The sequence below is a fragment of the Mustela nigripes genome, chromosome 6, assembly GCF_022355385.1.
Source record: "Mustela nigripes isolate SB6536 chromosome 6, MUSNIG.SB6536, whole genome shotgun sequence".
Taxonomy (NCBI): domain Eukaryota; kingdom Metazoa; phylum Chordata; class Mammalia; order Carnivora; family Mustelidae; genus Mustela; species Mustela nigripes.
Window position 1 is genome coordinate 137,809,636 of NC_081562.1, and position 25,701 is coordinate 137,835,336.

Here is a 25,701-nt window from a genome sequence, read left to right on the forward strand (position 1 = left end):
GATAAACCTGACCAAAACTTCCAACCAAAGGGCCTAAGGAGGACTGTAAGAGCCCAGAAGAGGTGGTTGTTTTTGTTTTTTTTTCCTGGAAAGGGTCCAAAAAAATATGCACACATCAGCAATTCAAATAAAACCTATTCTATTTTACACAACTGAAGTGTTTTCCCATGGACTGGAGATGCTAGAGTAATTATATTGCATGTTTGTTTTCCTAATTTTACTTTTAAATTATAGACTTGGGAAAGGAAGCTTCTCTATGACTTCTTTTGTCTTCCACATCATTTTTTTCCCCTGTAATCTTATGTCTATAGGAATGAAGCAAATCTTGGTAACTGAAAAATAGATTGGTTACAAAAGAATTGACTGAGAGGTAATTTGTTTGTTTAAGGGATTTTTTTTTTTCCCCTGAAAGATTCACTGTGGGTCTCCACTAAGAATGAATAAACTTGCTGGTACATTTATTTATTTAATTTTAAAGTAATCTCTACACCCGGCGTGGGGCTGGAACTCCCCATCCCAAGCACCCTACCTTTCAGAGCACTTGGAATTTGGTTCCAGTAGCTTCTGGCACACTCTTAGGAAAAATATGACCCCTTGCTCTTCTTGGGGTTTAAATAGTTAATTGATACTCTTTGGTTTATCTCATTCTTGGAAATATTTTCGAAATATGCACTACCAGTCATTAAAGTTTTATCACCATAATCTTGCTGGAGCTAATTTGATTAACTGGGGAGCTAGTATTAGTCAAGCTTCCTTGAAAGGTAACATGGCAGATGCACCATTACCATTATACCCTTGTCTTCCAAATAGAGCTGTAATTGACAGTACAGAGCAAGTATACCTCTGCCTCCAGCTACTCTGGTTCCTGGGAAAGCCACCTGAGGGAGAGACTTTTTTAAAGCCAACTATCTTTTTTTAAATTCAATTCACCAACATATAGTACATCATTAGTTTTCGGTGTAGTGTTCAATGATTCATTAGTTGCATGTAACTATCTCAACAGAAGTCAAACTAAAACTGTAAGGCGGCTATCAATTAAAAATAAATAAAAACAAGGCTTGTGTCTCCAAAGACGGTCAAAGGGCAATATAAAAGGGGAGTGTGTGTGTATGTATGTATGTGTGTGTGGTTCTGACTCATTACTAAATATGACAGCTTTAAAAAAATAAAATAGAAATGAAAGGAGTTGGAAGTTGAATTCCAGAATTGAGGGGCACCTAGCTAGCTTAGTCAGAAGAGCATGTGACCCTCGATCTCAAGGCCATGAGTTTGAGCCCCACGTTGGACACAGAATTAACTTTATTTTATTGTTATTATTTCAGAGAGTTGGGGAGAGGAAGGGCAGAGAGAGAGAGGGAGAATCTTAAGCAGGTTCTATGTCTAGTGTGGAGCTCAACCTAGGGCCAGATCTTATAACCCTGAGATCATGACCTAAGCCAAAGTCAAGAGTGGGACTCTTAGCTAACTGAGTCACCCAGGTGGCCCAAGATGTAGAATTTACTTTAAAATAAAAAAGAAGGGGCGCCTGGGTGGCTCAGTGGGTTAAGCCTCTGCCTTCGGCTCAGGTCATGATCTCAGGGTCCTGGAATCGAGTCCCGCATCGGGCTCTCTGCTCAGCAGGGAGCCTGCTTCCTCCTCTCTCTCTGCCTGCCTCTCTGCCTACTTGTGATCTCTCTCTGTCAAATAAATAAATAAAATCTTTTAAAAATAAATAAATAAATAAATAAAATAAAAAAGAAAATTGAAAAAGGGACACCTGGGTGGCTCAGTTAAGCGTCAGCCTTCAGCTTAGGTCATGATCCCAGGGTCCTGGGATCAAGTCCCTCATCCGGCTCCCTGCTGGATGGGGAGCCTGCTTCCTTTGCCTCTGCCTGCTGCTCTCCCTGCTTGTGTTCTTCTCGCTCTTTCTCAAATAAACAAATAAATCTTAAAAAAAATTAAAAATATTCCAGCATTCTTGTATGCCTCCATTGCGTTTCTTCTTTGACTCAACCTTTCAAAGTTTTTTGGACCCTAGGGCTGTTAGTGACACTTCTGCCTGGTATTCCTGGGTCCCCAACAGGAGCCACTCAGATGAGCCTTTGAGAATTCACGTGGTTGAGGAGGAGGTGAGAAGAGAGACCTTTATTCTCCACCAAATTGGGCCATTTCTCCAAAGAAACAGTTATTTGGCATCAGTATCACATGAGACCCTCCCAGCGTCAGCCAGACATTTGTCCATCCATCCGGTGTTACCAGGAGAATTAGGGTTGTTAGTTTATCTATCCACCCAAATTAGAGCGGGGAAACAAATGTTAACATTTCCTGGCAGCGAAAGCCGGTAAGAGGATGCTTAGAACTGTGTTAACCTAAACCGCGGTAAATGTCCATAAAGCTCAATTAGGATGGCTGGAAACACGATCAGCTAGTCACAGATTTTTACAGGTTCAATGATAGGGTGAAATAGGAGTGTGGGGAAACATGGGGTTTGTGGCTTGTTGATGGGCGTGTGGGGGCTCTAGTACTGGTCTTTGCTTCTGCCAACGTTAGAAGTTTCCCATAGCAGAAAAACTCGGAATACTTTGTTGAACGTAGTAAGAATCAAAGACAGATAGTGAGATATCTGCTTGCTGGAGAGATCTTGATGTTCAGGCCTTCTCTGATTCCCCTGGATGAAACAGAACTCATGGTTTTACTTCTTAGCGCAGCCTGTGATGTGTGTGTGTGTGTTTACACATCCCTTGTGGCATCTGCCCTTTCACACTAGAAGACAGTCTCCAGGAAAACACTGCACGGGATCTAAGAACAGAAACATAAGTTCAAGAATATATGTTATTGAACATACTATAACATAAGTTATATACATAAGTTCAATAATATGTAATATGTAAGTTCAATATTAACATATAAGTTTGATAATATAGAAGTTCAATAGATACATGTCTCATGAAGGAATGAATGAATGCATGATACTGAACACTGAAGTATCTTTTTATTCTTCTGTTTTATTTTAGTTGCAGAATTAAGAAAAATCTTTGAACCAAAGAGGAAAGAATTTTTAGAAATGAAAAGGTAAGAAATTGATTGCACCTCGTTAGAAAGTAGAAGAACTTGGTGAAGCAGTATTCACTTTCCCTGAGAACCGCTTTCCATGGCTCACAAGGCCTGTCTTTGGTGCCCTGCACAGAAAAGAAAGAATTGCCCGGCGCCTCGAAGGAATCGAAACGGACACGCAGCCCATCCTGCTGCAGAGCTGCACGGGCTTAGTGACTCATCGCCTGCTGGAGGAAGACACGCCCAGATACATGCGCGCCACAGACCCGGCCAGCCCCCACACCGGTGAGCGTGCTTGTCTGGTGGCCTGCCATCGTGCAGGCGGCCGGAGATGGTTCATGCTGCCTTCTTTACCCAGTGGCATGGGAAGGAAAATGAGATAGTCCACAAAAGTGAATTGTGGAGGTGTACTTACTTATTAAATGCACGTTATTTGTGATACCTACAATGACACATATGTCAACTCTGCCCCATCTCATAGGTGTGCTCCTCTGGGATCATAGCAGGAAGAAATGGTTCCTCTTGGCACACTGTTGGGAAATTGATGACATCATTTCACTCCTCCTCCCCGCCTGGGACCCCTAGAGGGCAGGAACAGCATCTCCCTGCTGGCCCTCTCAGGGTGCTGGCACAGGACCTGCTGGCCTCTTCTCAGTAAGAGTTCTTAGAGGACTCAATGAGACTCCTTTAAACAGAATACCCAGGTGCCCAGCACAGAGCCTGGTCGCTCGCAGCAGGGAGCAATTTAAAATGAACCTGGACCTTTGAGTGGTTAGGGTTCTTAGTCTATGTGTTAATGCAACAAACATTCTACTTAAATTATTTTAATGTAAATAATTTACATGTCATTTTAAATGTATTGCATGTGTATTTCATATTAAACCATATTTCAAATGTGACAACTTTTGTTTGGTAACTGTCAATGTTAGAAATATGAAATATTCAACTTGGGCTTGGAAGCGGATGACCCATACGGGGCTGTTCTTCTCAACCCATCCCTGGCTCTGCAGCTCCATGCTGCTGCTTTTTATGGCCAGTGTTTTCTGGTTTCTTCCTTACGGCTGTTGATCTCACTTTGTGATGTGATCATGTCACTTACCTAGAGTTCCTGATCTTCTATGGCAAGAAAGCTAGAGAAGTAAGATTTTTAAAAATTACTTGAGAATCAAGAATAGAGTATAAAAATTTGTAGCCAGAAATAAACCCTCATGTATGTAAAATGTGAATCTATGTATTATAATTTAAGCATCACATATTCATGAGAAAGGGAAGACTTGTTTAATAAAATGGTACTGGGAAAATAGGTTATTGTGCAGTAGGGAAGGGGTCATAGACCTCTTCTCACTTACACGAAACACAAAAATAAGTCCCAATTAATCACATGATTAACTTTAAGAAAATAATTAAAAACATGAAAACAGGTGAATATTTCATGCACATTGAATGGGAAAGGACACAGAAACAGCTTGAGAAATCACAAATGACCAGGTCAGTTGACACCAAAGAAAATCTTCCATGTGGATGTCACAGAATATTAAACAAGTTTGAAATACTCATGAATGAGATTAAGGTTCACGGTCTCAAAAAAAAAAAAAATGCATGCAAACCAATAAAAGTGACACTATGAATTAATAGTATATAGAGCTTAAATAAGCTTCATCAGATATTCCAGAAAAGAAAAAAAGTAATACAAATGCTAATAATTGAAAAAAGCACAAATTCTCTTTTTCTAGTAATCAAAGGAAATTTTTTAAATGAACATTTAATGTTTGCAAGCGAACATATAGTGCAGGTTCAAGTATAAATTGACGCAAACTTTATAGAAATCAACTTGACAGTCTAGCAAGTCTCTTAAAATGATACACTTTTTTTTTTTTAAAGATTTTATTTATTTATTTGAGAGAGAGACAGTGAGAGAGAGCATGAGTGAGGAGAAGGTCAGAGAGCAAAGCAGACTCCCCATGGAGCTGGGAGCCCGATGTGGGACTCGATTCCGGGACTCCGGGATCATGACCTGAGCCAAAGGAAGTCGTCCAACCAACTGAGCCACCCAGGTGTCCCTAAAATGATACACTTTTTGATAAAGCAATTAACCATTATCTGTTGTGATAGTAGTCAGAAAATCAGACTGATTAAAAGTTAGAAACAATGAAAAAAATATTGGCAACAATGCAAATGCCCAGGAATATGAGAAGGGTTAAATTAGCTATGGAATGCCTGTTGAATAGAATATTACAAAGCTTTAAAGAATGTCTTCAAAAAAAGACTTCCAAATATAAGAAAATGTTTTATACAGTACATCAGTGGTATATAAAACATAAATTATTTTATGTGGGAGAAAAGAAATCAATTTAAAAAAAAAGACTAGAAGGAATATATAGAAATGTTTGGCAAATTATCAACTTATTATTTATTATTATGTATTAATGATTATTGGTGATTGGGAGTTTTACCTTCCTATGTTTTCAATGTTAGACATTTTCTATACCAAGCATGTGGCTGCAGTTGGAAAAATTCACTTCTGTGCACAGAAAAGAGTGCAGTCAATGCGCCTCTGTTCTTGAACTCTGTTCGTGTCCCCCCGTGTGGTCCCTTGTAGGCCGGTCCAATGAAGAGGAGGACACTTCGGATTCCTCGGTGGAAAAACAGACCCGTTCCAAACTTTGCACCGAAACCTCGGGCATCCATGCTGAGTCCTCCTGTGGTTCAGGTCTCATGGACACCCAGGCTCTGGAGTCCAAAGCAGAGAGAATCGCACGGTACAAAGCAGAAAGGAGACGGCAGCTGGCCGAGAAGTACGGGATAGCGCTGGATTCCGAAGCGGACTCGGAATCGCCGTCCCGATACACCAAGTCCAGGAAGGACGCCGATGCTGCTGACAAGAGGGGAGGGAAAGGTGACAGACAGGCCGAGCCAGGCAAAGAGTCATGCTCTCTGTACTCCAAGGACTATGCTCTCTCCCGGGGCGATGGGCTTTCGGACACCGAGGTGCTGCTCAACGTGGAAAACCAAAGACGGGGTCAGGAGCCCAGCACCACCGGGCAGGCCCGTGACCTGGCCCCCACGGTTGAGAGTTCCTCATCCTTCCCGTTCCCTGGGCGAGACTGTGCCTTTAGTGAAGTGCCAAGGTCCCCAAAGCAAATGCACAGCGTGTCCCTCTCCTCGCCTCGGCCACCGGCCTCCCCGAGCCACTCTGCTGGTGACCCGCCACTCCCTCCTGAGGCCCGAACCAGGTAAGCATTGAGCCCGCTCTGGGCTGTGTTATCTTTGCTTTGCCTCCCCTGCGTCAGGGTCTGGGTGTTCTTGGTCTTCTATTGAGGGTTCCGCTGGTGGCAGAAATAGGTAAGATAGGGTTTTCTAAATTTCTGCAGTATCAAAACAGGTTCTGCCCAAGCAAGAAGCTTCAGTTCTTTTTTACAAAAATGATCAACTGAACAGGTGTCATGGGGATACTTTCATGGGAGTCTCACTTACGGATCCTTCTTTTTATGGGTTTCTTACATGCTTTTAATAATTGTCTTTTCCTTTATGTGTTTTTCTAGAATTATATCCAAAACCTTTTATTTTTTTAAGGTTTTATTTGACAGAGAGAGACATAATGAGGGAACACAAGCAGGGGGAATGAGAGAGGAAGAAGCAGGCTTCCTACCAAGGGGGGTGCCCGATGCCAGGCTCGATCCCAGGACCCTGGGATCATGACCTGAGCCAAAGGCAGACACTTAACGACTGAGCCACCCAAGTGCCCCATTATACCCCAGACTTCTTAGTGATTGTTTTTGTTGCTGTCATGTAAAATCACAAAGCAAAAGGACCACCACTAACACAGTGGAAGGGTCTCAGTTTAGGGTATGACAAATGACTGCAGTATAGCTTGAATATAATCGTCTCCTATAGCTATGCAAGTATATCAACATGCTGAGAAACAGCTGTGTTGAAGAGCACTTCATTAAAAAGATCAGTCATTAAGAGTAATTGTCATACACAAAGACAACAGCGCCCATTTGGGAAAATCAGAAAAAGGGTAAAATCAGAAAATCAAATGCCAGAAGAGAATATTTGTTCCTAAACTTAAATATCCAAATTTAAATTAAATTTGATTTAAGTTTCCAAATTTAAATCAAATTGAAATTTCTAAATTTGAGTAAGATTTAAATATTTAAATTGAAGTAAAATACAAATATTTAAATCTATGTAAAATTTAAATATTCAAATTTAAGCAAAATTTAAATATTTAAATTCAGTAAGTGTGATGACCATATTCAAAAGGCACTTTACTTAAACATCCTAGTTTAAAGTTTGGGACAATTGTCTAGGTAGACTTTTATGTGTGTTTTTCGGTCCAAATAGGCATTAGCTTCCCAGGTAAATTGAGGAGAGGTGAGGATCAAGCAAATTTATTTTGAGGGGAAAAAAAAGGGGTGGGGGAGGAAGAAGTATTGGGAAATACTCCTATATATTTCACAGTGGGACAGAGCAGTAAATGTTGTCCTCTCTAAGTGGCAATAATACAGCTAAAACAGATCATTTTACTTACTGATGTTTATGGAGTCAAAGAACTTCCCCTACGTAGTTGATCATTCACACTAAAATATTTAGAGAAGTTAACTTCTTAGAGAAGTCAGTACTGTAAAAACTGATACGGGGTTTTAGCCTTTGGGCTTATTTATTTATTTATTTATTTGACACAGAGAGAGAGAGAGATCACAAGTAGGCAGAGAGACAGGCAGAGAGAGAAAGGGAAGCAGGCTCCCTGCTAAGCAGAAAGCCCGATGTGGGGCTCCATCCCAGGACCCTGAGATCATGACCTAGGCTGAAGGCAGAGGCTTAATCCACTGAGCCACCCAGACACCCCATAGCCTTTGGGCTTTTTGAAATTTTGGGACTGTGACCTGTTTTCTCTTATTTTGAAATGAAAGTCTGTTGTTTGAGAAACCTTCATTTAGTAGCAGAAAATGTGTTCTTGCCTTAGTGTCTATCAAAGTGAACTCTTCATGTGCTTTGTAAACGGGTCAAAGCAATTTAACGGTCTAATTTAAAAAGGAAATTCGAGATTTACGCTTACATGGGTTTGGAGAAAATTCAGAGCCAAATTTCTGATTGCTATATTATGAAAACTTGGGTTGTTAACATGGCATCTGGGTTAGTCGTCTAGATCTCATATGATAGATCCTCAGTGAGATCCTGAATCAGTTGTAATAATAACTAAACTTTGGTTGTGTGCTCCAGGTCAAAAGCTAGGATATTTAATTGTTTTGTGTTAAAATCTTAGTATTAAAAAAGTCTATAATGTAAAATCTTAAGAGGTATTTCTTTCTCAATTATTTGAAGAGGCATATTACTTGGAAGTTTCCATAAGCCTAACCCCAGCCTCTTAGCACTTACTTGACTTTCACAAAGAGAGGATTAAAAGGATTAAGAAATTATAAAGGAATTCTTGAGGCACATGCTTTGTTTATGTATTTTTCAATTTTTAAAAAAGCACATGCTTTATATATTTTTTTAATTTAAAAAAGGCATATGCTTTTTTAAAAGCCATTCAAGACTTAAAATTCTGTGATTTAGAGGCAGAGAAGCACAAATCATTTCATATATATATATATATAAGGAAAATACTGAGATATATTTACATTAAAAGGGATGGAACATAATGTATGACAAGTATGACAGTAAAAGATAAACAAAGATACAAGAAACAGCATGGAGGTTCTTCAGAAAGTTACAAATACTCTACAGTCCAGTAATTGCACTACTGGATATTTACCCCCCAAAATACAAAAACACTAACTCAGAGGAATGTGTATATCCCTACATTTATAGCAGCATTATTTTTTTTTATAGCAGCATTATTTACAATAGCCAGATTATGGAAGCAGCCCAAGTGTCTATTGATAGAAGAATGGATAAAGAAAATGTGATCGATCGATCAATCGATCTATCTATTTATGCTATTCAGCCATAAAAAAGGAATGAAATCTTACCATTTGCAACAACACGATGGAGCTAGGGAGTATAATGCTAAGTGAAATAAGTCAGAGAAAGGCAAATATCTTATGATTTCACTCATATGTGGAACTTAAAACAAAAGAGCAAAGGAAAAAAGAGAGGGGATGGTCAAACCAAGAAACAGAGTCTTGAACTATAGAAATGATAAGAGAATAAACTGATGTTTACCAGAGGGGAGGGCGTGGGGGGATGGGTGAAACAGGTGAAGGAGATTAAGAGTACACTTACCATGATGAGCACTGAGTCATGTATGGAACCATTGAATCATGGTATTGTATAGCCGAAACTAATATAGCACTGTATGTTTTTTTAAAAAAGGATTTATTTTGTAATGACTACAGCAATTCATCTTGCAAAGATGGATTTAAATGAATTAATATTCTGCTTAGATATCCTTTCTTTAGAGCTCAGATATTTGGGTGTCAGAAAACCATTGTTGTCTGATTTCCATTTGGGGAGAAGAAAGACAAAAAATACTTTGTGAATTATAACAATGACCAAGGAAATCTCAGTGTCTTAATAACCATAAATGAAAATGCTTGTCATCCAGTATGGAAATAAGTAACAGAAATGTTGAGGGAGATGAAGGGGTAACTAAGAAAACCATCTACAGATAATTATTTTATTCCGCATATTTTTGTGGATATATCCTAGCATTGAGATGCACTATTTTTCTCACTGCTGTACTATACTCTCTCATCACCTTGCTCTGCCAAGTATTGGGGCTATTAATGTCTGAACTAACTCATTCCCATGTCATCATTTTATTTTGTGCTCACTAGCAAGAGGCTGTGTTTTTTTTTTATCATTAATTAAATACAAATGTCACTCATGAATATATCATCAAAGACTTCCTATGGTATCCTAAAAATCCACCTCTGAGCCAGACATCAAATGCACAGTTTTTTGTGTGTGTTCATATACACGAACACATGTACAGATGGAACCATTAAGAGCATTCTAAGCTCCTAACAGTCTTGAGGGCTGAACAGTACATTTAAATTTATTAGAATTTGTTAATGTTTATTTGAACATTTGTATGATTAAGAAAATACATATGTCACAGGGTCTTTAGCTCAAGAAATCCTGTAGCTGCTTGGAAGTTCAGGAGAGCACGTCCTTCTGGAAGAAATGGAGAATATATATATTCACAGAAGAGAGCCTAAGATACCTCTTAACCCCAACCCCCAATTTCTGCCAAGCCCCTTCAATTTAGAATTTCAGAATGGTGTTTTCTAGAGAGGGAGTTTTGCTGATAGGAACCATTCTTTGTTAATTAAGCCATTGTGAATTTTAGGATAGAATTCAAAGAGATCTGGGGCCTGTGGGTTATTCAGATTTTTAAAAATCTGAGCTGTTACTAATGGAAATCCTGAATGCAGAATTTGTATTTCTTAGTTAATTAAAAAAAGAAAGAAAGAAAGAAGAGAAAATACACCATATTTGTTACTTCTGTGAGTGGAGAATCTCAGGACCTGAGTTACACCTGCTGTTTTCCTGAGCGTCCACTGTGACTCCCTGTTCTCAGTGACCTGTGTATTGGGCAGAGGAAAATTTCCCAGTGGTGATCCACTCTAGAAAACGCCCTCTGTGTTTCATCTCTCCACTTCTGGAGAACCTAGGTCTGGAGACACCTAGGTGTCCTGGAAAACCTAGGTCTCTAAAGAAGAGACTTCCCTGTACGCTCACAGATCTTGTAATGGGACGGAACTCTTTTCACCTTTTAGCCCCTGTACCCCCAAATATCTTGTCACCTGCTCTACTAGCTTTTGCCTGTTAAAATATGGTTAGTTCATTCCCATGGTTTTTTTTTCCTTTTTCTTCTGTTCTCACTGGCAAATTAACAATTTCTGTTCACTGAACTAAATATGAATAGATCACCAAGAACCCTAGCTAGTATGTCCAAAAATTTAAACACCTGCCAGAGTGTAAGGAACTGAGCAGTGTATGCGTGCCCTCACATGTTCGCATGCCTGCACGGACCCACAAGGCAATCCTTAGCACGTTTTCCAAACAAGCAACTTGAAGCATATAAACTGTTCATTTTAATAGGATGCCTAGTTAATAAGCATTCTTCTTCAGCTGAATACTGTTTTATAATTAGAAGCTGTTACATAATTAGAGCTGGGCACCCACAGGGTGAAACTGATTCTCCTGGGCTGAATTTGACTTCACTGTGACAGCAGGAAGCACTTTTAAGTCTGTTGACTCTTAGGAGTTACAGGGAGTTAAAGCCCATCATTACAGACTTAGGGATAGAGACCAAGAGCAGCTCCTGACCTCTGTGATGACTTAGGGTTGAGTTCTTGTTTCCTGGTAACATAATTCTCTGCTAACCAATTGCCACATCGTTAGAAAGTTCTATTATACCCAAGGGTCAGCCTCTCACTGTTCTCTTGTCCCCAGTGACCCTGTGGTCCTCTCCCAGGGGAGTGACCTCTGCCTTATGGAGAGCTGGCTCTCCCCAAGCCCTCACAAGAACAGATCTCAATGTTAAAGAATGTTAAATTCTTAGAAACAAAAATAATCCTGGAGATTATTTAAAAATGGATTTTATATGTGAAAAAACTAAAGATTAAAGAATTGATTTAAGACCATAAGGCTGCTTTGACAACATTGAGGCCATCATCCATCACCCATTCATTCATTCAGTCAAGTTCCCTTGCATCTGCCTGTTCTTCCTGTTGTGCTCTGCTCCTCTTCTTACTTCAGTTCTATTATCCAACACTGAAAAAGAGGGTTTGCTGGTTTTGCCCTTTGAAGATTAGAGATCTTTAGGAAAGAAGACTAGAGGTATTAGAGAAACAGCATATGTGGATTTATATAAGGTCCTTAACAACTTGGCCCTTATAAGCAAAATGAAAACTTGTAATTTAGGAGAGTTCGAATACAGTAGGCATCCATATATCTATGCATACCTCATAGGTATTGATTTATGGATTAGTTTCAGCTCTGACATAGTTTAGCTAATCACTGAAGAAAATTATATTGGGTCTCTGGTCTGCGAGGCACTGTGCTTGTAGCTGGGTATAAAAAAAAAGTGTAGGAAATAACTATAACATGATAGGGTAAATAAGTTTCTAGAGATCAAGGTTGGGTGCCAGGGGAGTACAAAGATGGAGTATTAACCTTTCCTCCATGGAAAAATGGTCACAGTGGAACCAAGTCCTTAAGGATATGGTGGTACCTCCTCCCAGCACGAAGGCACCAATGCCCAGTGAAGACTGAGGAGGAGGTGGGATGAGGCTGAGTGCCGGAGGGAGTCGTAGAGCCGAGCAGTCACAGAGTGCTGAGCAGTCGTAGAGCGCCTCAGATGACATATCAAGGCATTTAGCCTTTGCCTTGTGAACAATGGGAAGTTTCTGAATTTTATTTATTTATTTATTTTGTAAAGATTTTATTTATTTATTTGAGAGAGAGTGAGAGAGAGCATGAGAGGCGAGAAGGTCAGAGGGAGACAGAGATCACTAGCAGGCAGAGAGAGAGGAGGAAGCAGGTTCCCTGCTGAGCAGAGACCAGGACCAGGACCCTGGGATCATGACCTGAGCCGAAGGCAGAGGCTTTAACTCACTGAGCCACCCATGCGCCCCGAGAAGGTCAGAGGGAGTAGCAGAGGAGCTGGGAGCCCTAGTGGGACTCGATCCCGGAACTCTGGGATCATGACCTGAGCTGAAGGCAGTTGCTTAACCAACTAAGCCACCCAGGTACCCTCTGAAGCATTTTAAAGCAAGGATGATTGATTCTGTGTTTTAGAAAGATTGCTCTGGAGGAGTGTGGAAGGTTGATCTGAAGGTGAGTTGATTCCAATCAGGAAGACCATGGACATGTTGGCAGCACTTACCCAGCCTGAGATAGTGAAGTCTGTGCTTCCAAGTTGGCCTTCATCATTAACTTGGTCCTGTTTGGCATTTCATTAGAGAAGATATTAGTGATACGTTGATCAGTTTGGTGATGGTGAGGTAGAGGGTGGGAGGAGGGTTGGAGCAGGAAGGGAGATGAGAGAGAAGAGAGCACATGTACCTGCACTAGGGTTAGAAACTAACAAGATGAAATTTAATAACGTCTTCTACCTAGATGGTGGAGAAAATCTGTGTACAAGTTCAGGATTGGGGAAACCTGATTTAACAGCAGTTCATGGGAAACAGACCTAGCAGTTTTAGTTGATAGCAAATTCTTTATGTGACTGCCAAAATGACTGGTCCAATCTTGGGGTACAGGACTGAAAGTGAACTGTTAATAGCCCAATAGTACTGGTCTAGCCCTGTTCTTCAATGCTCAGATAACATCTGGGTATTTCTTTCTAACTGAGCTGTTGACCAATGAGAACCTATCCAGAGGGTCTACTTTCCTGTCCACCCTGCTTTCTTGACCTTTCCAAGGTCAAGGAACCCCCCCCCCTGCCCCATCTTAAGAGAAACTAGAATCATTTTTGGTCTCTTGCACATTCTCTGGTGCTTAGTCTGTCACACCAATCCGTTCTTCTCATTATCAGATGGTTTTTTCCCCTACGCAGTTATAAGGCTAAAGTTTGGCTTGGGATAGGGAGCCCTAGGTTACCAACCTGGCCTCTCATTGATGAGGATTCTGCTCGAAGGGGAGAGGGGAAAGAGATCATGAGTTCATGAGGTGTGTCACACATGCCATTTCACCTGTACCTCCTGTCTTGGGAAGAGGGACATTCAAATGCCTTCCTAGCACATGGGGCTGACCTCCCCAGATGTAGGGATGCTGGTCAAGGTGGCCGAACACGGTGACGTGGATTTGGTGTTATGCCAACGTGTGAGACTGGGAAGGATGATCCCAATGATAGCATTTCTTCAGTACAGGCCTTCTGCAGAGGGTACTTGCCTTGGGTCATTTTCTGTTTCCTTCCCCACTCCCACCAGTATCTAGTGCATACCGAGTAGCTCAGTCAGTCATTTTTGGGTGAACATTCTGTTGTTTTCTGGATTTTCTTGGAAGTGTTACCAAACTGTAATAGTGCTACTTGAAAGAGCCGGTCTGCAAACAGTTTATCAGCCCATTGCCTGTGAGGGTTGCAGCTGAATGTGAATCATGGGTCCTTTCCTTCATCAAGAACATCATGCTATGAGCAAAATGTCAGCTGAACTCAACAGTGGGCTTAGGGACATTGTTCATCTCCACTCTGGTGTGGGTCTTTGATCTCATCATGGGCCAGGGACACCGGTCAGCAGAACACACTCTGATTGGCACGTACGTGTGGCAAGTCTCTTTCCACTCTGTCTGAAGTTAGAGTGCTTGGATGTGAGCCTGAGTCCATGTGCTCATAAATATTATGAAACTATGAATGAGCATCCTGGTTGAGGGGGTGCTGCTTTTGGGATCTTCTGAACTCAGTCTCCAGTCCTGAATGGCTGAGTCTAGGTTAGTCTCACGACTAACGCAGCCAAGTTCCCGGGTCACTTTGTTCTAGTGGGGCTGGTTAACATCCAAGCCGGAGATGTGGAGATCCAAATCCAGCTGGGAGCTAGAAGCCGGAGCCACTTTGGGAGGGCCCCTATGGCACCTTCCTGAGGCTCCAGTACTTTTCTAGACAGTTCTATCTGTATACACACACTTTCTGTCTTTGTGCTTTCTCATCTGAGGCTTAGCATTTAGCCATTCAGTACTGAGATTAGTTCAGAGGGAACCTGGAAGAAATTGGTTATTTCACACGTTTATCCTGCTTCCGCTCCAAGAAGACTGTATTTCTAGACTTTCGTTACTCAAGAAGCCCTCATTATTTGTGTCCCTCTCTTTCCTTCCTTCCTCTCTCTCTCTCTGTGTCTCTCTTCCTGCCTGCCTGCCTGCTTCCCTTGGGTGGGGAGAGGGAGAAGGAGAGAGAATCCCAAGCACCTCCATACCCAGAGTGTGAGCCCAACACGGGGCTGGATCTCCCGACGCTGAGATCGTGACTTGAGCTGAAATCAAAAGTCAGACACTTAACTGACTGAGCTTCACAGGCGCCCCAAGAAATCCTCACTTTAATCCAGCAGTGGTATATTTGTTAATTGAGGCATGATTCACATCCAAATGTACGTATTTTAAGAATGCAGGTTAGGGAGTTTTGTGAAACATGTAACCACATTGCTCTAGCTGAGAGAAAGGGTTTATATCCCTGCTGTGCCGCTGTCCACCATCAATCGTTGACTCTCTTTGCAAGGACCTAATTTATCTGCCATAGCCCTATGGTATCAGGCACTCAGCTTGTTCTGTCGTACCAAACCAACCCTTCCCACTTGGTTCTTTTTTTTTTTTTTTTTTTTAAGATTTTATTTATTTATTTGACAGACAGAGATCACAAATAGGCAGAGAGGCAGGCAGAGAGAGGAAGGAAAGCAGGCTCCCTGCTGAGCAGAGAGCCCGATGCGGGGGGCTCGATCCCAGGACCCTGAGATCATGACCTGAGCCGAAGGCAGAGGCTTAACTCATTGAGCCACCCAGGTGCCCCTGGTTTTTTTTTTTTTTTTTTTTTTAAGATTTTATTTATTTACTTGAGAGAGAGACAGTGAGAGAGAACATGAGCAAGGAGAAGGTCAGAGGGAAAAGCAGACTCCCCATGGAGCTGGGAGTCTGATGCGGGACTCCTCCCGGGACTCCAGGATCATGACCTGAGCCAAAGGCAGTCGTCCAACCAACTGAGCCACCCAGGCGTCCCTGGTTCTTTTTTTTAAACTAAGTTTTAATTATTAAAAATAGTTATGCATAACAGTAAGGCACGCTGCAATAAATAGCAGCATCAATTTAATATTTAAAGAAAGAAAATGAACCCAAGGCATTATTTGCCATTATTCAGATGTGATCTCTTTTTTAAGAGCTCTGTTTTTAAAAGCTTAACTGCTATTATACTGTTTCTCCAAAAAACAATGGCTCCTAGGCCCCAGAAATAAATTTTGTACTCTTACAAAATGATAGATGTTTTAATCGGAGTTTGGACATCCCTTAGCCACCTATCAGTCTCAGAGTCAGAGTGTATGGAGAACTTGGTCCACAAAGTTCCATTATATCCCATTGTTCTGGAGTGCCTGTGAATTGGCGAGATCATTTTTAGACCTTGACCCACCATTTGGGGACCCACGCATTTAATGCAAAAGGTAGAATTTGGTTTCTCACCCATGTCAACACTTAAGAGCGATTTCTCTGGGTTGTTTTCTGCTCTCTCCTTGGGGTTTTCAGTGTCTTTGGGCTTTGGGGGGAGAATTTGAAGGAGAGAAAGAAAAAGATTCAAATGGATTTTATGTCATTGACTGTGTTTGACCGACATTTTCGTTTGTTATTTATGTATTTTGACGAGTTTTTGCTTTTATTTTATTTTATTTTTTTTTAAAGATTTTATTTATTTATTTGACAGAGAGAAATCACAAGTAGATGGAGAGGCAGGCAGAGAGAGAGAGAGAAGCAGGCTCCCTGCCGAGCAGAGAGCCCGATGCGGGACTCGATCCCAGGACCCTGAGATCATGACCTGAGCCGAAGGCAGCAGCTTAACCCACTGAGCCACCCAGGCGCCCCGAGTTTTTGCTTTTAAAGAGTGAAGAGAGATACTTGAATTTAAAAATTCCATTAACTGCACTACACATCTATGTCCAAGTAAATCCCTTAGTGTGACTGTTGTCTAGATCAGTTATGAAGGTACACTGAATTACAATTTTTAAAAAAGATTTTCTTTTTTTATTTAACAGAGAGAGAGAGATCACAAGTAGGCAGAGAGACAGGCAGAGAGAGAGAGGGAAGCAGGCTCCCAGCTGAGCAGAGAGCCCGAGGCGGGGCTCGATCCCAGTAACCTGAGATCACGACCTGAGCCAAAGGCAGAGGCTTAACCCACTGAGCCACCCATGTACCCCCAGAATTACAATTTTTAGAAGTCTTAAGTTTTTAAGATATTTATATTGAAGTATAACTTATGCACAGTACAGTTCACCTGTGCTAGTGAAATTCTGTGAATTCTGTCAAATACATCAAGTCATGTAGCTATCACTACAGTCAAGATACACACCTGTTCCATCAGCCCAAAGATTCCTTTGTGTGCCTTTGTGGTCAACGCTTGCTGCCGCCACCAGGTCCCGCCAACCAATCATCTATCTTCTGCACTACAGGTTTAGATTTTTGAATATATAAAAATCAAATTCCATGAGTATTTTGTTTTTGTCGATTTCAAACAAGTCCTATAAGAATTTGATGAAGTTATTTTTTTTAAATCATAGGAGAAATGTTCATAATGTCGACCATTTATAATGCCATCTTAGAAAACAAATCCCTCTTACTTGGTTGAGATTTAAACATATAAGATAATTCATACAGAGCTGATTTTATTTTAAATTTTTATTTATTATTTGACAGACAGAGATCACAAGCAGGCAGAGAGGCAGGCAGAGAGAGAGAGGGAAGCAGGCTCCCTGCTGAACAGAGAGCCTGATGCGGGGGGCTCGATCCCAGGACCCTGAGATCATGACCTGAGCTGAAGGCAGAGGCTTTAACCCACTGAGCCACCCAGGTGCCCCTGCATTTGAGTCTTAAAATAATTTTGTGAGGTGGGCATATTCGTTATATGAACTGGGTGGTTTTCAGTAGCAAGTACCAGCTGCTTCCTCTCCTTCCCCTGTATCCCGGGCTAGAGGAATCCCCTCCTTTGCTAACTAGTCCTAGGCTGAAATGGGTGTTGAGAAATTAGACCTTTTATGGTTGGAAATAAAACAGCTTTCCGTCCATCTGAATTTTTGGTTCACCAGACTGAATTGCTGTGATGCTGGGGTAGGGAGGTGGGCAGACAGGTTCCCGTGTAGAAAGGCGGGTGGATGACCAAGGCTAGAATGTGACCGATTTCAGTGGTCACAGCAAAAGGTAGGGCATTGGTTACAGACTGGCTCTTACCTATCAGCTTCAGCTAAAACTTGAACTAAAATGATTTTTAGAAAATTCAGATTATTTTATTGCAGTTATTGTTCTATTTTTTTTTTTTTTTGGATACTGCTTTGAGCTAAAATGTGTTTCTAGCCTTATATTGAAAAACTCTTACATATAAGGTAGTATGGTTCTGAGCTGGTAAACATTCTCTTTCTGCATTGTAAAATGATACACATTAGTGGGTTGTTTCTCCTGTGTCCTGCTTTACGTGGTTGCCACAGGCTTTTTCTGGCCCGTTCTAAAATATCTTCAGCCTAGCATAATTGCTTCCTCACATCCAACTTTGCGTAATATCCGATCGTGTGTGGAGGGATGAATGTATAAATCCTACGTTATCTGGCCTGCCATAGTATAAGTTTTTTAATGGCTGGGGTGATGCCCGAGTCCCCTTTGTTACTTCTCAGAGTCTAGTTCAGGGTTTCATACATAGTAGGAACTCAACATTTATTGAATTGCCCTGAATTGGTATTGGTTATGTCATTGTTACGTTGGTTGAGTTATTCAGCGACAAATGGAAAAGGAAAATGTATAAGAGCAATTAAAGATATGATCTCATTGAATTTCTTTTTATTGATTTCCTTTATTTGGTATGTGTTGTTTTGCACAGACACTATCTTTGTATTTGGTTATTTACCAATGTCCCTTGGCAAAACTTAATAGAGGATGAGTTGACATTTAATCCTACTTCTTACAAGAAAATTGTCTGGTATTTGTGGGGAGAGTGTGAGTATAACAGACTCCTAATAATTTCAGGTTACTTGGAAAACACTTTATGTGGTGGCTTTGGATAGATTTATTTCTATCTCTTAAGTTTAGTAACGGGCCACATGTCCTTGTGAGTTTCGTGACATGAATGTAAGCCCTGTGACAAAACGCGCTTATACATTTTCCAAAAGCCAGGATTAGTCTTGGCTTAACGGAGATCAGCCTTTGGGCTTCAGATTATAATTGTCTGTACCTGTGTTGACGTTCAAGTAGAAATTATCTGAAGTTTTGTCTTTTGTACACAATAGTACCGGGAAACCCAAACATGAGTGGTTTCTCCAGAAAGATTCCGAAGGGGACACACCTTCTCTTATCAACTGGCCTTCCAGGTATATGCCGAGCTGAACCTCTTGGCTTCCTCGTAGTGAGTGCTTCTTCCCTGCTGACTTGCCTTGCTGTTCCACACATTACCCAACGCTAACTCTCTTCTTGCCCTCTGTTCATGGCAGTGCGTTTGACAATGATGTGTTCACAGGGGCTGCTGGAAGTTTCTTTCTGAACGTTTGCTTTTCTCCTCCCATTGCCCTAATCCCTGCTAATCGTATTTCCCCCTCCTCATTTTTTCCTCTTTTTGAAAATCTTCTTGATGACACTTCTTGCTTTTCTCCTTTCTCACCAACCTGCATACCGCCAAGTGGGGGCAGTAGTGAGGCTCCTCCTGGTTTCTCTCCTCTTGATTCTCACTAACTAACCAGGGAGTGTCCCATCTGGGCAAGTGCTTTCAGCCTTCTCCTTTTCACATCTCCTGGCCTCTAAACCAATAGTTAATTTTTATCAGCTGCCCTTAGGGCATGTGCTTTTAATGGCAGACAAAAACCCCCCTATCATTTCATTTTTAAGGTTGGGGGCAGGGAGAGGCGGAAGGAGGGAGAATGAATAAGTCTCTGGCAGGACAAAGCACCCATATACTGAGTTTCTAACAGTCACTTTGTTCTCAGCGGAGGACAACATTCAGATTGTCTCTGATTAGAAGGACACATTCCACAGGAGAACTTGAACCACATTTCAGTCTTCTTTTGATTAACAAAGCTTATAAATATGAAAACCTCCAACACTGGCTAGTCTCTGGGGAAAAAAAAAAAAATTACTTAGAATGCTTTTTTTTCCCCCTTCCTGGATTGTTCATGGTAATTGCCTTTTGTGTGTGTTTAATTTTTTGTTAACGAAATATATGTAGATATCCTGCATCTGTTGTTGAAATACACGTAGGAGTTGATATCAAATTTAGCAGGGTACGTTTGTCATTTAAGGAAATATTCTCTTCCAAAAGTATAAATAAGTATTTTTGCTGACTGATCTTCAGTACATGAGTGTTTATAGTCCCCCAGGAAATCACTTTTCCTGCTCCAAAAATGTGTTTTACTTTCTAAGGATTATTGCCAATTAATAATCCATTCTTGAACAGCTTCCGTGGTTTCTCCTCTCTCGCTATGTGGCATTTCAGAAAGCAGAGAGAAGTACTAGCTAACACTATTAAATGGTTACTCTTCGCTAAGAGTACTTAGTACTAAGCTATCCAAGTGCTTTGCCAACATCACATTACATTTTGTCACTAGGATTTCCATTTAAAAGCAAAGAACTGAGCCAGGTAAGTTGCCTCAGACCACACAGCTAGAACTGGCTGAGCCAGTTTTGAACCCAGGTCTCCTAGGTGCCCCAGCCAGAGTTGTTGGCTACTTTGCTTCTGCAGCAATAGAATAAGATTTTGTAGCTTTTCAACTGGATTTCACTTTAGCTCTCAGATACTTAAATAGCTCTAGAAAGGACAGCGAACTTTTTTCACTTTAGTTTTTAGCTAAGGGCCTACTAGCAATTCCAAAGGGGAGAAAACGTTCAGTCTGTTCTCTCAACAAATATCTTTTCTCTAACAGTCTTCTTGGTGCTACAATGCTTAGTGGTAATGATGTCCAAACTGGTCACATGTCCTAGGAATGAATGAATACAGTCTGCATTGCATGAAAACGCTTGGGAATGTTTAGCTGAGTGCTTGAAAGGGGTGATTGTGTGTTGTGTCTTGAGCTCCATTTAAAAAATTTTTAAAAATCACAAATGTTCTTACATTTCCAGGAGACAGTGAAATTATTCCATTTGGTCCATAGGTGTATGCATACTTGGAAACTCCCCCTGCCCAGAGTCCACACACCGGGCCTGTATGTGTAGTGTTCACAGATTCCCACCAACAGCCTCAATGTGCCCTCATGCATACTGCTGTATATTATTTCTGTGGCTTCTGGTCATTTGTTTAGTCAGAAGGCAGCCATTCTCCCCCAGGACGGCATCTGAGCCGTCTCAGCTTTATGGAGGGCAGAGTGAGTTTGGTGCCACACTGGCCTACTCACATCTGGAAACTCGAAATCCTTCACCGGGCCGGCCATGAGTTTCTGACATGAGCCACCAGAAGTGCATTGTCACTGGGGGTTCTGCCTTTGGGTGGATTTCCACTCACGGGTAGTCTGGGATCCACGCATGCTTTCTCCCCATGAAGTGGTTACTGCACTTTGTAAACTTAAATCCTTTTTCTTTCTTAAAGAGTTAAGGTTAGAGAAAAAATGGTGAAAGAGGAGAGTGCTCGCAGCAGCCCTGAGGTGGCCTCCGAGCCCTTCACTCAGAGGAGACATCAGCCAGTGCCCATCCATTGCTCGTCCTTTCAGTCAGAAAATTCGGCCTTTGATAGGGTCTTGAGCAAGGCAGCCAGCTCCGCGGGACAGCCGATCCGAGGCTACGTCCAGTCGGCGGACCCCATTCACACGGCCACGCTGGTGACCTCAGAGATCCCAGAAAACGTGTCTGAATGCAGCTGGGGGGGGTCCGCCGCCCAGAATGTCAGAAAGCCTCCCACCTTGAAGGTTCTAGAAAGCGAGAGAAGGGATACTCCCGTTCTCCATATTTGTGAATCAAAAGCCGAGGAAGATATGCTCTTCACTGAAGCTCTCGAGAAAAGCAGGAAATCACTTTTGGCGTTGGAGGACCACGGGCTTATGCGAAGCCACGAAGACCCCTCTGGAAACGACGATGTCGGCAAGCCTGCTGGGAGCCCAGTGCCTTCAGAACATCAGAAGGAACCAGAGAGCCTGTCACACCCGCCTCCCTCTCAGCAACTGCCCGCTGAGAGGATAAGCAGACAGGAGATGGTCTTGTACGTTCAGAGCCAGCCCGTGTCACAAGATGCCAGGGCGACAGGCCACAGACAGGAAGCCTTGGTGAAGAAACGCAAGGTCCTCACCCGCTCCCTGTCTGACTACACGGGCCCCCCTCCGCTGCAGGCCCTGAAGGGTAAGGACCCCGCGTCCAGGCAAGAACTGGAGCCACAGAGTTCCAAAGCTGAAGGGCCCCCCCCAGAAGTCGGCGTGCTGGACACGAAGGTCTCTGTCGCCCAGCTCCGAAATGCGTTTCTGGAGTCTGTCCATGCCAGCAAGAAACCCGAACTGTAGGTGACGTTTCACGCGCCCTCCCGATGTGTCACTTGCACGCCCTTGGCAGAATTATTCACTTTGCCACTTGCGGTGTGTCCCGCATTGGGTCCTATTAGCTTAGCTCACCAGGGTGCAGGGCAGATCATACAGGAAATGGCTTGAAAACTACCATTCTGCTTCTGGCTACTAATAGAGAGCTACAATACTGGGTCGCTGGACTGCTCCCCCTCCTTCAAGTGCATGGTTGGGGCATGCGGCGGGATTTGGCGGTGTCTGGGCCTTGCCTCACTGAGATGCATAAACCTTTGCTTTATTCTCTCTCTCTGTCTCTCGTTTCCCTTCTGTGCACTCCCTCCCAATGATTCTAAAAGCCAACCCCGGGTGGAGAGGTCAACCGAAGGCGTTGGCTTGCCTACCGGTGTGGAACGGGAAAGAGGGTCCCGGAAACCAAGACGCTATTTTTCTCCTGGTGAAAGTAGAAAAACTTCCGAGAGATTTAGAACTCAACCTATAACCTCAGCCGAACGAAAGGAATCGGATAGGTAGGCACGCGGGATGTGTAGTTCTGTAGTCCAGGAGCGTAAAAGCCATCGTACGGGATCTGCCCGCAGGGACGGTCCTGGCGATGTTTAAATGGGTTGTGGTGATTCCATCATTCCTCCATCTAATCTATAAGGAATATTTATGTGGCTTGTATACATGTATTTTTAAAGAATGCTGCCTGTGGCAACAGTATCGCAGTACAGTTTTACGTTGCGTTCAGATGGTAAGAAGTGAGACATGTTATTTTTCTTCATTTACTGTTTTTCATTTCTTATGCCCTCGTTAAATTAGAAACCACAGTGAGTATTCCCCAGATTTTCCCGAGCAAAGAACTAGGGATTTTACACTCACTTTCTAAATGTCTGTCTGCTTGTCGTATCTGAGTTTTACACGGTCCTATGCTTCTACGTAGAGAGGATGATGTTTGTGTACAAACTGACCAATTGTGTTTAATGAGTCACACTCGGTTCTCCTTTGTCTCCACGAGGTGTGCACCAGGCTGGGTTGTGTGCACACACACTGCACTGTGTCCGTTAACACCTGTATCTGTGTATTCACAACGAGGATTGCTAGCAGGATGATATTCTTTAAGAGAGTTCGATTGAATTTTTACTTCTGCTTTAACTTTTCATCTGATGTTTTATTTGGATCATCTATTCCCACCAGCTAATTTTTTGTTATTATTATTTGCCTAATGTCTTTCCTAGGTCTGCTTCGCATTCAGAAATGCCGGCCGCGGAGGGCAAGTATCTGTTTTCCTTTTGTCACTTCTCTGTCATCTCACCCAGATTAGGTTTCTGTAAGATTCTGCTTTTTTTTGAGAGGATGGGGTTTGGGAGTCTACGGATTTCTTTGCTGCAGGTTTTCTTTCTGTGACTCTAAAAACCTAGTTAAGATTCTCGGGTGAGCTTTTCCTTCCTTTTAAGAGCATTAGAACTGTGGAATGAATAATACCAAAATAACTAAAAAAAAAAAAAAACCAAAATAACTGACTTACTAAAGCAGCAGCTTTTTGTTGTTAATTACTTGTTACTGTGTAATAATAAAGAATTCCTTTCATAAAATCTATTCTTTTTTTTTTTTTTAAGATTTTATTTATTTATTTGACAGAGAAAGAGAGATCACAAGTAGGCAGAGAGGCAGGCAGAGAGGGAGAGGGGGAAGCAGGCTCCCTGCTGAGAGAGAGCCTGATGCGGGGCTCGATCCCAGGACCCTGAGATCACGACCTGAGCTGAAGGCAGAGGCTCTAACCCACTGAGCCACCCAGGCGCCCCGTCATAAAATCTATTCTTTTTTTTTTTTTTTTAAAGATTTTATTTATTCATTTGACAGAGAGAGATCACAAGTAGACGGAGAGGCAGGCAGAGAGAGAGAGAGAGAGAGAGAGAGAGGGAAGCAGGCTCCCTGCCAAGCAGAGAGCCTGATGCGGGACTCGATCCCAGGACCCTGAGATCTTGACCCGAGCCGAAGGCAGTGGCTTAACCCACTGAGCCACCCAGGCGCCCATAAAATCTATTCTTAAACCTCAATTTTTCACCGGTAGAGAATTCCTGTCCAGACCGAGTTTTGTCTGGTTAATTGCAAAGGAAATTAGCACCTTTTCACTGAGCAGAAGAATGGGATCCTTCCAGGGGGAAAATATTGCAAATTATAATCTTTGATACATCCATTCTTACATTCAAAGGATTTCTAGGGTCAGGCTTGGGAAACTTTTCAGAGACTTCACCTACATATTTCTAATAATGTTCAGTTTTTATTTTGTGGCCTCTTACAGATGAAGAGAAGGTAGACGAACGAGCCAAGCTGAGTGTCGCTGCCAAGAGGCTGCTTTTCAGGGTAAGGTGTACTGAGGTGCCTGAAGTGAAACCATCCCCTGCTCCCTGCACGGGGCCCTCTGGCCCGCCTGGCCCGCCTGGCCTGGCCCACATGCCTCTCCGCCCCTGGCTGGTGAGACCTCCCTACCCTCCCCCCCCCAACACTGCATAGGTGCACTCTCCCGAGAATGACACCTGCCTCACAGGGGGTCCCTCCCGGGGTGCCGTGCCCTGTCAGGGAACAGAGCAGAGACCCTGCAGCCCCAGTGCCCTTTCCACAAACATTTAAGGATTCCGCATCGTTTCTGATCTCAGGAAATGGAAAAATCATTTGATGAGAAAAACGTTCCTAAGCGACGCTCCAGAAACGCGGCGGTGGAGCAAAGGCTGCGGCGGCTCCAGGACCGATCCCACACCCAGCCCGTTACTACCGAGGAGGTGGCCATTGCAGCCACGTAAGTACCCCCTCCTGACCTCTGGGCCTTGGCTGAAAAGTTTTCTTGGAAAAAAAAAAAAAAGAGAGAGAGAGAGAGAGAGAAAGAAAAAGATTTAAAGACTTTTAAGTAAAAATGAAGTGATCAGGAGATGGTTCGGTTAGACTCCACAGAGATGTTCACACTCTGGGATTTTCCTTCCTGTGGTGTCTCTGAGCTTTGTAACAGGGTGTGTTGCCTGTTGTATCTCCTAGAAAAACCTCAAGACAAATTTTAATTTTTTTGGTCTGTGCCTTTCTCTTAATCTTTTTCACAGTGGAAGATTTAAGCCATGAGATTAACATAATGAACCTGACTGTACTGACCACCGAGTTTCAACAGTCAGCAGCCCGGCCAGTCTTGGCTCTCCCAAAACTCCATCCACTTCACCTGTCCTCCTGCCTCATTTTCAGGCAAACCCCAGATATCATTTCAGCAGCTGTCTCAAAAAGATAAGGGGTTGGAGGGTTTTTTGTTTTGTTTTTTAAATTTGTTTTTAAATAGTCACCAGAAAACCATAAACAATTCCTTGGAAGTTTGAGGACTTTCCAGTACTTGAGCAGTCCCCTCCAATATGTTCAGAATGAATTTCCCAAACTAATTCATTCAGAGATAATTGTTTCAATCAAGTGAAAATTTTTATTGGGTTTTTAGAAATGGTTTTTATGCTTCTGCCCCGGACCCACATGCAGCCTTCCTGAAGAAAGCATGTTCATCTCATTCAGGGCATGGGCACCCCAAGAGGCGTCTGTATTG

General features: G+C 42.4%; 1 protein-coding gene across 11 annotated transcripts in view; it reads left to right on the forward strand.

The window, feature by feature from the left end:
- SVIL (supervillin) overlaps positions 1 to 25,701 on the forward strand; it is a 121,084-nt gene that overhangs the window by 34,850 nt on the left and 60,533 nt on the right. For 6 of the 11 annotated variants that reach the window (XM_059404341.1, XM_059404340.1, XM_059404334.1 and 3 more), the window contains exons 4-12: positions 2,994 to 3,051; positions 3,167 to 3,318; positions 5,633 to 6,266; positions 18,951 to 19,031; positions 21,233 to 22,129; positions 22,487 to 22,657; positions 23,366 to 23,400; positions 24,433 to 24,494; positions 24,788 to 24,927. In XM_059404341.1, the coding sequence (XP_059260324.1) occupies positions 3,044 to 3,051; positions 3,167 to 3,318; positions 5,633 to 6,266; positions 18,951 to 19,031; positions 21,233 to 22,129; positions 22,487 to 22,657; positions 23,366 to 23,400; positions 24,433 to 24,494; positions 24,788 to 24,927 (2,180 nt within the window). In that variant the 5' untranslated portion in view covers positions 2,994 to 3,043. The remainder of the gene's footprint in view (positions 1 to 2,993; positions 3,052 to 3,166; positions 3,319 to 5,632; positions 6,267 to 18,950; positions 19,032 to 21,232; positions 22,130 to 22,486; positions 22,658 to 23,365; positions 23,401 to 24,432; positions 24,495 to 24,787; positions 24,928 to 25,701) is intronic. The other 5 variants (XM_059404344.1, XM_059404345.1, XM_059404336.1 and 2 more) reach the window with 4 other exon arrangements.